Source organism: Micromys minutus (assembly GCF_963924665.1).
Source record: "Micromys minutus genome assembly, chromosome: 26".
Classification (NCBI taxonomy): Eukaryota; Metazoa; Chordata; class Mammalia; order Rodentia; family Muridae; genus Micromys; species Micromys minutus.
The window spans coordinates 14,024,708-14,037,447 of NC_137961.1; the positions used below are offsets into that span (position 1 = coordinate 14,024,708).

At 43.9% G+C, this 12,740-nt stretch overlaps 1 protein-coding gene across 1 annotated transcript in view; it reads left to right on the forward strand.

The window, feature by feature from the left end:
• Positions 1 to 12,740, forward strand: part of CHD7 (chromodomain helicase DNA binding protein 7) — a 167,637-nt gene that overhangs the window by 121,259 nt on the left and 33,638 nt on the right. The window contains exons 8-14 of the mRNA XM_080938708.1: positions 1,114 to 1,228; positions 4,187 to 4,270; positions 5,581 to 5,718; positions 5,815 to 5,936; positions 6,251 to 6,494; positions 7,607 to 7,783; positions 11,966 to 12,109. Coding sequence (XP_080794834.1) covers positions 1,114 to 1,228; positions 4,187 to 4,270; positions 5,581 to 5,718; positions 5,815 to 5,936; positions 6,251 to 6,494; positions 7,607 to 7,783; positions 11,966 to 12,109 — 1,024 coding nt within the window. The remainder of the gene's footprint in view (positions 1 to 1,113; positions 1,229 to 4,186; positions 4,271 to 5,580; positions 5,719 to 5,814; positions 5,937 to 6,250; positions 6,495 to 7,606; positions 7,784 to 11,965; positions 12,110 to 12,740) is intronic.

Consider the following 12,740-nt stretch of genomic DNA (forward strand, 5'->3'; position numbering starts at 1 on the left):
ACGTTCTCGGTGGCGATGGGCCTGGATCCCGGAACCTTGTGCATGCTTGTAATGTGCTCGACTGCTGAGCCACACCCCTGGCCTTAGTTTTCTGAAGATGGGGCTTTTCTGTGTCACCTAGGCTGGTCTTGTTCTATGTCTCCCGGGTGCTATGATTTTAGGCATGGACCAGCATGTTTATTACCAGCTTTTTAACGTCATCACCAGGAAGAAAAACAGGATGATGGTAGCTGTTAGGGGCAGTGATGGGCAGATGGGTACCACAAATCCAAACCGTCAAATAGCACCAAGCAGCACAGTGTTGAAGGTATGAAAGAGCACCGGTTGTCCTTGTAAGACACGTGGAAGCAGAAGGGAGGATTCAGAGGATATTCGGGTTAAGGAAGTAAGAGCATCTTAGGAGGCATTGCTTCAAGCTTTTAGAAGAACACAAGCTAATAACACAGGAGTGATGGTGGGGGCTGGGCTGGAGCCAGGCATGTACCTTCGTGCCCAGTGGCCAGTCTTAAGGCTCTGTGCATCGGCCCTGTGTGAGTGGAGATGTACTATTCCCCTTATCCCCGAAGAAATGGAGACTTTAAACTTACATTCTTATAACTTGATAAAACTCTTTTATTTCTCGGAGTTAAAAGGCTCATAACTAAGGCCACCCTGTAATGCTCACTGTTTGATACTGACATGTAATCTGTTAACCTAGGAAAACAATTTGTTATTGGGCTCTTCTCTTTGATTGTTTGATTTTTGGGGGGGGGGGGGGTTAGTTTTGGGTTTTTGCTGTTGTTGTTGTTTTAAAATGGGAAGTGGATAAAGCCCAACCTAGGCAGATAGCAACTCTTCATTACTATTGCATTGTTGATTTTCGTTTATTTTCAGATGTTAGTGGCTATATTGGACCTTGCTTGGCACCATCCATTATTATTAAGTAGGAGTGTGGAGTGTGTGTGTGTGTGTGTGTGTGTGTGTGTGTGTGAGAGAGGGGGGGGGAGGGAGGGGGGGGAGATCTTTTGAGATATATATATATATATATATATATATATATATATTGGTTTTAGTAAGACAGAAATGAAATGATTTCTTTCTGTTTCAAGAGTGTTTGTTCTTCACCTGTTTCAGCTCCTACCTTCATTGTCAGTGGGCATCAGTTGAAGATCTGGAAAAAGACAAGAGAATCCAGCAAAAGATAAAACGGTTTAAGTCAAAACAGGGCCAGAGCAAATTCCTTTCAGAGGTATGAAATAACCTGATAAATTTTTGAATCTTGAAATGTTTTCTTTATCAAAATAGTCAAAGAAAAGTTTGACTTAGGACTGTGAACTGCTACCAAAGACTGGTGTGGCACTGTTACTTGAATACTGGTTAACTGATATCGCTAAAATTTGTAAACAGGAAGTTTCTCCTTCTTCCTGTTGGCTTGGTCTAGAAATTGCTGGTTCCTATGACATGTGGAAATAGCGCTGATGGTGTGATTAATATTGTACAAGGAGCACACAGCTGAGAAATGAACAAAGACAGACAGAAGTCTGCCGAGGGTAGGTCACGAGCTTCAGTAGGTATGGAGGATGCGGATGGGGATGCAAGGCCGATGACAGTCACTCAAGTCAGGTCACCGGACAGATGCTCTGTGCCATTGAACAGAGGGTAGGCAGTGTCTCCTACGCTTGTCCTCTTTGACCTAGGTTATCAATTATAGATAGACAGAGATAACTAATCTGCTTGGAGGAGAGGACCAGCTCCTGACATGGTCAGTTATGTCTCAAGGGATGCTTTCACAAGCTGCTTTGCTGGCTCTCCGGACTCGAGGTCACTAACTTATGTTCAAACACCAGACAGATTTAAAAAAAACAACAGCTCTCTAACTTGGAAGGAGATTTTTCTTGATGATGTTCTCCTGAAGGAGTTGGCCAGGCCCTTCATGTTGCCTGCAAGTGTGAGACTCTGGGTTTGGTCCTTCCACACCCACAGGGCAAAAGGCAAAAAGTAAATAACTAAAGAGCACGTAACTCATGCTAAGCTGCAAAGGGCAGGGCTGTGAATGCTGGCCACTGGATAGCTGTCTCATGTTCACGCTTCTGTGGAGGCTGATGAGATGGAAGACGGTGAGGATTTTAATGCCATTCATTGCATCCCTCAAGAGTCTTGGGTGGAGTGTATGCTTTTCTGGAGCCTGTCCTCGGGGTACCCACAGGCAGGCAGCCCCGCGTACCTTGTGCTGCTCTCTCTGGTTTCCCCCTCCTGCTCTGCTGCCTCAGTAGCAATGAGCATTTGCTACCCAGAGGCTCGGGCTCCTGAGCATCACTCAAGTTCTCTCACCTAGGAGAACATTAGGACGATTTTTCTTTGAAAGAGAGGTCTGGGAAACAAAGCTGTGAGTTTCTATTTCCTGTGCCCCATTTTTATGAACGTTAAGCTGAAATGTTGAGACACTGGGTGAACAGCGTCACTAGAGAGAGGAACCATATGTCCTGTTGACCTTTTGTGAGGCTCAGCAGGAGGGAAAAGCTTTTTCCATCCTTAAATCACGGTCCTGTTTATTAAACTCACTTGGACTCTGCTCTTTAGGGACCCGTGCCAGGCCCTAATACAGCCTATCTCTCCTAACCTGTTGTCCACATATGTCACTTGTACCCAGGATGCAAATAAAATGGCAACTTAGAAGTCTTAGTTCTATCCTGAATGAGAGTTAACAAAAAAGAATACAGCTTTGTCCGCCCCTTCTTGTTCACGCACACAAACCCATCAGTGATCATGGCCTTACACATTCCCCGCCTCTGTTCCTTTAGGATTTCTGACTACGGCTGCTTTTGCGGGCTTCACTGAAGCTTCGGCTTCCTGGCTCTCCTGAACCTCCAGTCTGTTCAGAAATAACCTTTAGGCCAGGAATCCCGTCATATGCTTAGTGCCATAGAGTGCTTCCTAGTTGGAAAGGGATGTAGGAGAAAATACACTGGGCATTAACTGTGAAAGCTCATGTTGAAAAGGAAGTGCTCTAACAACTTTTCACATCCAAGACTAGTTTGTAGAGTATTTTACTGCCTGCATTGTGTATAAATAACATGTACATGCTATTTGCCTAAATCCAGAAGCTTTAGCAAAGCTAAGTTCACCAGAACATTAACACTTTAAATCGAGTGACGGCTGGAGTGTGTTCTTTTCCTTGCTGCTCTCTTCTGTGGAAAAGCAGAAGACAGCAGAGGCACATTTTTTTGTGTCTGTGTTGTTTGGTTTGTAATGCACAATCCAAAGCACCCAGCTTGGACATTTTAAGTGGCAGAGAATGAGGCCTAGCTGACTCTAAGCTACCTTTTGCATGTGATTCAAAGTGATACCAAGCTAATCTACAGGACATACACCTAGGCGTCTTTGTTTCTGACTCAGATGAAAATCTTCACAGATGTGGGCTTCTTAAAGTTTGACATGGCCTATAGCTTCCATGGGAGCCACAGTCTGTTTTTTCATATGAACCATAACTTGCTTCAACGGTGTTCTATTCTCGTATTCTTTCTAAACAAAAACATTGCTTTTGTAAATACTGTTAGAGTTTTAGTTAAATTAGTTAAGTAACTCTATTTAAGGTTACTCTGGACTCTTTTACCCAAACACTCAGCATTCAGCCTGAATAAGTTAAGTTATTACAATGTTTAAGATTAGTGGGAAGACTGTTACTCTAAATGAGGTAGTGATATCAGTTGGCAAAGATTTCCAGACATGCTCATAGTCAAATGTGAAACCTGCTGATTTCAGGGTTAGTGGCTTATGCTAACATTCTGTGTGTGGTGCTTCCCAGCGTCCTGAGATGCGCTCGCATGTCCTGTGTGTGGCTCTGACTCTTCGCTGCAGACTGGGCTTTCAAGAATGCTAAGGGTATTGCGTGCCATAAGCCTTTCTGATTGCACAGTAGTGAATTGTAATTTCACACTTGGCTTGAAATATTCTTAAACATTCCCTCCCAGTAGAAGGTTCCACACAGTAATTAAAATACTCAGTTAACAAAGTCTGAGAAGTTTGATTTCCTCGGGGGGAGTGATTTTCTTAAATTGCAGCATTTCAATTAATATAATAGAAGATGTCAAATATAAATTTTGTGTTGCTGTGACCCAAAATATTATTACCTAGTGAAAAGTGAAAAACTGTTTCTCTGAAGAAATGAATGCGCATTTAAGCCCTTTTCCCCCTTTTTCTGGAACAGATTGAGGATGATCTTTTTAATCCAGATTATGTGGAAGTTGACCGGATAATGGACTTTGCACGTGGCACAGATGACCGGGGCGAGGTAACAAAGATCATGTGTGTTACCCAGGGTGGCCCAGGCAGCTCATGTGTTTTGAGAGAAGGGACAAAAATCAAGACCTGAGCCTGGTCTATGTTTAACTACTCAAACTTAATGATTTGTAATTAGTTTTGTGAGTCAGTAGGGCTAAATAGTTTTTATGTTCAATTGAATGGTTTCACTTTTAATCGATTTTCAACCTGAACTGCGTTGAAATGCCATAATTCTATGCTGGTCAGTAAGGACCTCAAAAGATTTTGTGTGCGCGTGTCCCCATGGAATTAGTAACACACTTGTGGCGGGAGAGAGTTTAATATTAGCTAGCACTGGACATCCTTAGTGAAGCTAGTGACCTTCGCTTAGCTGTGTGCCTTGAGGGTAGTAGAAAGGACTTCTTTTTGAGACCCCAGACCTGGCTTCTTTGTGCTGCTTTATAAACCTCCGAGGCCATGAAAGAATCTGACAGGGGAGTGAGGATGGGGGCTGAGCTGTCTCTGTCATTATGCACCTCTGCCATGGGCTCTGGCATTCCTGGTCTCTCCATGGAACCGAGCTGTCTGCTTTTGCTTGACTTCAGAGAGCCTCTAAGGAACATCCCCTTTTACTCTAAACTTTGTGTAATGAATCTTACAGTGTTTTAAAGATTGTATCTGTGACACCCTCCTCAGCTTTGTCTTGCTTAGTTGTTTTTAAAAACATCTGTCCCTTGGCAGATTTGCGCTGTCAGCAGATAATTTGGGTGAGTTTAGTGTTCTTGATGGCGACCTGAAGACCAACAGAGCCGAGCCTTCCCAGAATTCCCACTGATTCAGATCACCCAAATTGTTTCACCCTTTAGTCTTCCATAACCCACACCCTTCATTTTAATGTGACTGAGTGCAAACAGTTATCATTTTTCCCTTGAAGACAAAAGTTGATTTGTATAATAAATTTGTTTGCATTTTATTCTGCAAGCAATCATTCAGTTCTGTAAACAAATGTGCTAAGATGGCCTACTGTAATAAATCCAAATCGTGTAATTGATGAATAATTAGATTACATAAAATTTGGTCTGGTTTTTTTTGTATTCATTAGCTACTTACTCCTTAATATTTGGCCATGAACCAATGATTGAGATAAAAGGCAATTTTTTTTTCTGTTAATACCCAGTAAGACACCTCCCAGCGTACACTGGAGTCCACTTTCAGTGCTTACAGTTTTAAGATGTGGGCAGTTGAGACTCCCCAGGGCTGGGGCTGGTCTTGATCAGGGAAGCAGAGTTCCTGTCTTTTCCGTCAGTGACTTTAGTTCTGATTTGTTTGAACCTGGCCCAGCCTGTGACCCACTATCTGGTGAAGTGGTGCTCCCTGCCTTACGAAGACAGCACCTGGGAGCTGAGGCAGGACTTAGACCAAGCCAAGATCGAAGAGTTTGAAAAACTCATGTCCAGGGAGCCGGAAACCGAGCGCGTGGTGAGGACTGGCTCACGGGGAAGGCTTTAATTTGGCCATAGCATAGTGGGGTAGGCGTTTAGAGACCACTAATGGGGTTTACTGTATTTGGAACAGGAGCGACCTCCTGCTGACAACTGGAAGAAATCGGAGAGTTCCAGGGAGTATAAAAACAATAACAAACTCAGGGAATACCAGTTGGAGGGAGTGAACTGGCTACTTTTCAATTGGTACAACATGTATGTAATCACGTTTCTTCTCACTTTCATTAGACGCCGTAGCTCATAACCTCAGTAGTATTAGGAATATGTTAACGCTGTATTACATTTTTTTAAATTCAATTGTTGGAATCTACTTAGTTTATTCACCAAGTAAATTAACATAGAGGTTGACAGATCTATGTAGAAACAATATCTGTTCGTTAGAGAATTTTCTTGGACATATGTTTTGCTGAAATAAGAAACTAGCTGAGGTGGTATGGGGGTCTGAGTGTGTGGGGTGCTTATTCCGTTTAAAGAGAGTGACAGCTTTCCTGTCTTTTTCTTCCCTAAAGGCGAAACTGCATTTTAGCAGATGAAATGGGTTTGGGAAAAACTATCCAGTCCATTACGTTTCTCTATGAGATATATTTGAAAGGAATCCATGGCCCTTTTTTAGTAATTGCCCCATTGTCCACGATCCCCAACTGGGAAAGGGAATTCCGAACCTGGACGGAGTTGAACGTGGTTGTGTATCATGGGAGCCAAGCTAGCCGTCGGACCATTCAGTTGTATGAAATGTACTTCAAAGATCCCCAGGTAAAGCGGTGGGGTGTGGCCCCTGTACGGTTGTATATGTGTTAGAGGGTTGGGGACTTCAGATCTCTGTCGTTGGGGTTGGAAGCCTTGACTCTGCTCACATGAGAAACTTGATTGAGATTCTTTATCCAGTGCATGTTTGCAGCTGTCCCACATCCGTGAATACCCTTTGTTAGCATTTGTCATTATGGGTGTTTAATTATAAGCAATAACTTTGCTTCACATTTGGTGACCGCAAAACTCTAGAATGTATTAATGACTTAGTTTTATTTTGCGTGCCTAAGGCAATACCACCCCCCCAAATACTTAAATGTGATGAGAGGGAACATTTTATTGTACTCTGCCCAGAAGTGGAAAAATAGTAAGTATTGTAAAGTTCAAGTATGCCCCAAAAAAGAGGATTTAGTACTTTGCTCTTATAAGAATTGCTGTAATTTTGTCCTGTACTTACCTGATTGTAATTATTGCCTTATTAGCAGTAAAGCATTATGCACGCATGACAGGGGTGGTGTATGCTAAAACATGTGTAATCAATCTTTAAGTAGTCGGTACTGCCCTTCCTGTTGTTAGAAGTAAGGCAGTTTTATGCACACATAGCCTTTAAATACAAAATGTGACCCATACTTAAAAGGGGGGAAAATACTGAAATATGTTTTTATTTTAGATTTGAGAAATTATAAGGATCATTCTCTTTGAATTTTTTTTTAATTTCAAACATTTTGGGATTTTTATAAGAAATGTTAATAAAACAAGGAAAAAAATAAGTTAGAAAAACTTTAAAAAAATTAAAGTCACCTTAGCACTCAATTTATATTTTAGGTTCTGTGGGCTGCAACTAGGCTGGAGGGCTTAATAGCACTTCCTACATGTGATCTCTAAGGAAATTTGACCCTAAATTTTACTAGGACTTCGCCAGTTTCTTTCTAAAAGGAAATGTTTTAAAATCTTGTTTTAACCGAAATAGCCGTAACCTAAAAAACTTAAAGTGCTGCCTAAAATCCTGAGGTCTCCAAAGGATTCAACACATAAATATTAGCAGCTTTTTCTTAATGCTCGCATGCGTGAACACAATCAGTCCTGTGAGACACCTCTGGTGTGTCATGTTCCCGTAGGGTCGAGTAATAAAGGGGTCCTACAAGTTTCACGCCATCATCACGACGTTCGAGATGATTCTGACCGACTGTCCCGAGCTGCGGAACATTCCCTGGCGCTGCGTGGTCATCGACGAAGCCCACCGGCTGAAGAACAGGAACTGCAAGCTGCTGGAAGGACTGAAGATGATGGATTTGGTAGGTGACCATCGACGCAGGTCCCCACCCCGTTGCTCCGGGCTGAGTGCGCTGCCTGTGGAAGTCACCCGCATGGCCCGTCAGTCCCCTAGACTAAGCTGCTCAGAAGCCTCTGCGGCCGTCCTGACCGATGTCTGCTGGTATCTCAGCAGAGCATAGTCATGAGAATTTGACCAGCGTCCGGTTTCAAATATTTGCTATGTCATTAGCTGTTGGGCCGAGCATTGCCTCAGCAGTGACAGTCCAGCTGCGCTTCCCAGCCTGTGATTTTGTTCCAGTGGGGCCAGTTGTGCACACACACTGTCAGTGGGACCATCTGTTCGGTTTCTACAGATGCTGAGACGTTTGGGATACTGGAGGCCTCGAGTTTGTTCTGGGGTTTTTAAACCATGCTTATCTTATTTTCCCAAAGCAATAGCCGTGCCTTCCTACTTCGGCGCGAGAAGTTTCCTTTTCTGTAGGAATAACTACCAGTGACATGTTGTAAGGATAGCAGGTTCCCTGCCGCTGTGTGTTCGGTCCTCTGATAGAAGTCGCTACAAGCTCTGTTGTTCTTGAATTCCTTCTCACTCCATAGTTTTCAAGTTGCATGGTCGTTTGTTTGCCCCTCCCTTTCTCTCCCCCTCCCCCTCTCCCATGTATCTACCTGTGTGTTGAGGGTGCGCACATACCATGGTGTGCTTGTGGAAGCAAGGGGACTGCGTGGTTCTCTGCACCAACGCACCATGTGAGTTCCAGCAAGTGAACTCAGGTTTCGTGCTTTTGCCTGCTCACCAGCCCGGCTTCTCATTTTTAGTGTACATTTGAAAAAGAGCGTTGTTATCATGCGGAATGTATTGGCACAGTTGATAAACTTGTGTAGGTTGATAGGACCTCTTGTTATTGAGAGTGGGTGATGGGAAGGACTCTTCTGTGTGTTCAGGGCTGTACACGGAAAGGCTGGACCCACTGAAAAGACCCTCGGAGCTCTTTGTCACAGGTTTTGCAAGGGGTTGGACTAATGGGCCATTGTTTTCATTACAAACAAGTGAAGCCTAATTGTTCTTAAAGGAAAGAAAATGCACTGGTTTTTCCCCCTACTTAGGGTAGTGTTGCCCGTTTTTCTATCAAATAAACAGCTTATTAACAAGGTCCTAGATCTTTTGGAAAGCAGTTCACTGAATTTGATAGCCAGTCTGCACAGCAGCATGTGCATGTAGAGAGCCAGAGAAAGCCCTCGATGACATAGAAAGAAGGCCTCCTGGCTGGCTCTGGTACTCCGGGAGATGCTTCAGCAGTGTGGGGAAGTAATCCTTTCTTTGCAGGTAAACACAAACGTTCAGGTCATACCAACTATCTCAGAGCAGAGATGTGCCTTCATGGCCACCCGCTACGAGACAGTCGTATGTCTGAAGACTTAAAAGTCACGTGGCTGAGTTCGTCTTTAAGTTGTGATCTGTTATTAGTTTCTATGTCTCAAAATAGTAGATTCTCATCATAAAACACTCCTTTGTTGATGAGAGAGATGGGTTCGCTTCTCTCAACATCAAAGGGTTTACTTGCTTTTGAGATAATATAGAAAATTAGTTTTATTAGTGGATTAGAATCCGGCATAGGAATAACTTTTATGTTGCATATTTATTTAAATGGATATTTACGGTATTTATTTACTTTTTTGTGCATAATAGCACATAGGGAAATAATGTTTTCCTCACTGGGCTAGGCGAGGAGGGTGGGGGTGAACCTCAAAGTGGGAGGTCATTCATGGGAGTTCTGACTGTCACAGCTGTCACAGCCAGTACGCCTATAGCATGTTTGAGGTAACACACTGGAAATCTCCAGTGACCTACTTCAGAAGCGGTGTTTTTAAGGTGGAAGACATCATTGTTGCTCAGAGTATCCTTGGGTTGACACGGCTGAGAAGAACTTGGTGCTAGAATCCTAACTTCAGCATCATTTGAACCTGTGCTCCTCCCAGAGTTACCTAGTGAGGAGCTGTGCTGTCCAGGGGGAGATGTAGGTCTTAGAGTGCTGATACTTAGACTAGACCAGGCAGGGTGAGCTTGTGCTCGATGAAGATCTCCAAGTCAGGAAAGGAGATTCCTGGGTATCTGCCTCTTCTCTATAACAGAAGAAATGTGTAGAGGGTAATGATGGTTGACACCGTCCTCCATATTGGAAAGCCCTCAACAGAGAGGGGCTGCGGTGAAGTTGTTGTAGGTCTTCGTTGATTCTGTTCTTTCCTCATACATTGACAGGAGGCTCCACACACACACACAAAATGTGTCGTTAAAATGAAATCAAGTTCACATTCTCCATCCACACTAAAGAAAAGCAATTGTGTTGTGAAGGGAGGTGCATCTCTACCTGTCCGTCAAATGGAGGAAATACATAATTCCCAGTAGCATGAGACCGGGGCTCCTTCACTCAAATAAGTTTCCTTTGAAATGAGCATAACTGAAAGTCTTTGACTTCTAAGTGCTCAGACCTTAAGCTAGTAAGAAAGGAGGTGAGGACAGTCACCATAGCATGGCCGCCGTCCCTTCCCCGCCGCCATGCTTCCCTCGGTCCCTGATGGCGCTCTCTAATGTTCTTTGATAATGTCAGTCAGGACTTTGGCAAATCAGAGATCACGGCCTGTGAAACTTAACGGTCTAGAAGACCTTGAACTCACTTGCAGATTGCACAGGCTTTGTGAGCCTGGTGATGATGGTGATCCACCCGTCTTCTTTAAGAAGGAAAGAAGCCGGAACAAAACCATCCAACTGTTTCACCTCATTTTTAAACTGCTTCCCTGACAGATAGACCCGGTAGAGCTTGCTGTTACTTAGATTATCTCACTAGGGTTCAGTGAGTGTGTGTTCTGTGTGGTCAGCTTTCAAGTCACATCAGAATCTTACTTTTGACATCACCACATGCCTGCAGTCACTTCCTAAAATAAATTTGTTGTGTGATGCACCAAGTACCGAAACAAAGAGGAAGATACCAAGGCTGTTGGAATTTATAAGCTCAGGTCTAAGTGTAGCTCAGTTGGCAGAGCCTAACGTTCACCAATAATACACTCGTTTGGCCCGGCCCCCAAAGCCTGGCACAGTGAGGGTGTGCCTTTAATCTCAGCACCCAGAAGGTGGAGGCACGAGGATCATAAGTTCAAACCCAACATGTGACACATGAGACCCGGTCTTAACTTTTTCCTTTTGAGGAGTTGGGGGAAGAGGTGGGAGAGGAAACTGCAGTCTGGATGTAACATACAAAAGACGAGAAAAATAAGTGAATGAATGAATGGATGGATGAATGATGAATGAATGATTACCATTGGTAATCCTGATCATCGAAAGGCATTTCTGTGTCGATATAGGAAGAGAAGGCATCTCTATTTCGATATAGGAAGAGAAGGCATCTCTATGTCGATATAGGAAGAGAAGGCATCTCTGTGTCGATATAGGAAGAGAAGGCATCTCTGTGTCGATATAGGAAGAGAAGGCATCTCTGTGTCGATATAGGAAGAGAAGGCATCTCTGTGTCGATATAGGAAGAGAAGACATAGTGGCATCAGCGGCGGGATGGGGATCACAATCATGAACACCGGCTGAAGCGATAGCTTGTGTGTTTCACAGTGACAAAATTAGAAATACCGTCAGGTTTTTTCTTTTATTTTTAATGATTGTGGTATTTGAAACTAAGCCGACCTCTTTGCTAGCTGAAAATTTTTGCAGAACAAAATGGTTTTCCATGTGCTGTTGCAGTTAGAAGCACTTCTTTTGTCTCACTGTGAGTCGTGCAGGAAACAGATGGAAAGGTGAGAGAGTTCTGCTGATCGAGAGAACAGAAAGGAGCGTGGGACTGAGTCTGGGGACCTTAGGGGGGAAAGTAACTACAGAAGAGAAAAAAAAAATCCCTGCAACTGGGAGACTTAGAAAACCATCATTCCTAAATCTCAGCCTTGCACACTCAGAAGAAACGGAGGCAGGCACTGGGAAGGGGGCCTCCAGAGTTTGCCGAGGTGTTCTGTGTCTGCATGCTTCTGCGCCGGGGACCACGTGTGCCCGGATCTCTTCCTTGGTTCTGAGTTCTACTCCTTGTTGCCGCCCATGCTGATCCACCACAGTGAGCAGGGCTATAGAGTCAGAGGGAAAGTGTTAGTGTTGAGAAATCGTTCTGTTCCCCATCGATCGGCAAGTTGTTTTCTTGGTGTTCTCTCAGGAACACAAAGTGCTGCTGACCGGGACCCCGCTGCAGAACACTGTGGAAGAGCTCTTCAGCCTGCTTCATTTCTTGGAGCCAAGTCGCTTCCCTTCAGAGACAACCTTTATGCAAGAATTTGGTGATCTGAAAACGGAAGAGCAGGTACTTAACCCCTCCGAGTTGCCTTTTAGCCGTGAACCTGATGAACTCACAGCTTTGGTCTTTGCCAAAGACGTAAGGGTTGATGTCGTAATGTTAGCCACCCCAACAAAGAGCTCTGGGAGTCCTCTAGGACGTGAAGTCATCATTACAAAAGATCTCATTTGTCCCCCAACCCCACCCCTTTTGTTTTTACAGAGTGGTTACTTTACAAATGCAACTTTTAAAGATCTTCCTGCGTTTGGTTAGTGTTTCTGCAGGTTATACATCACGGGTAGTGTCAGAAGCCCCTAGGGTTCACAGAACTACCTGTCCTCTGGAATTTTAGGTCCTTGGTCTCATTTCTGACCCATACCGCTTCAAGCCGATTTATTTGCATTTCAGAATTAGAGGTACAACTAGCCCGTAGATTTCTGAAAGAAGTCAGAGGGCTTGCGTGTGAGAAACACCTGTAACTGTAGGCGCCATAAGGGTTACATGAGCACTAATTTGTGTGGGACCTCCTGTCACTGAACCAGCAAAGACCCACACCCCACTAATGTTAAAATAGATGCATTGATAAGCTCGGGTCTCCAGCCTCCTGGCTGAGTTCAGGGTGTTGGTCTTTCCCTTCTGTAATGTAACACCAGTACAG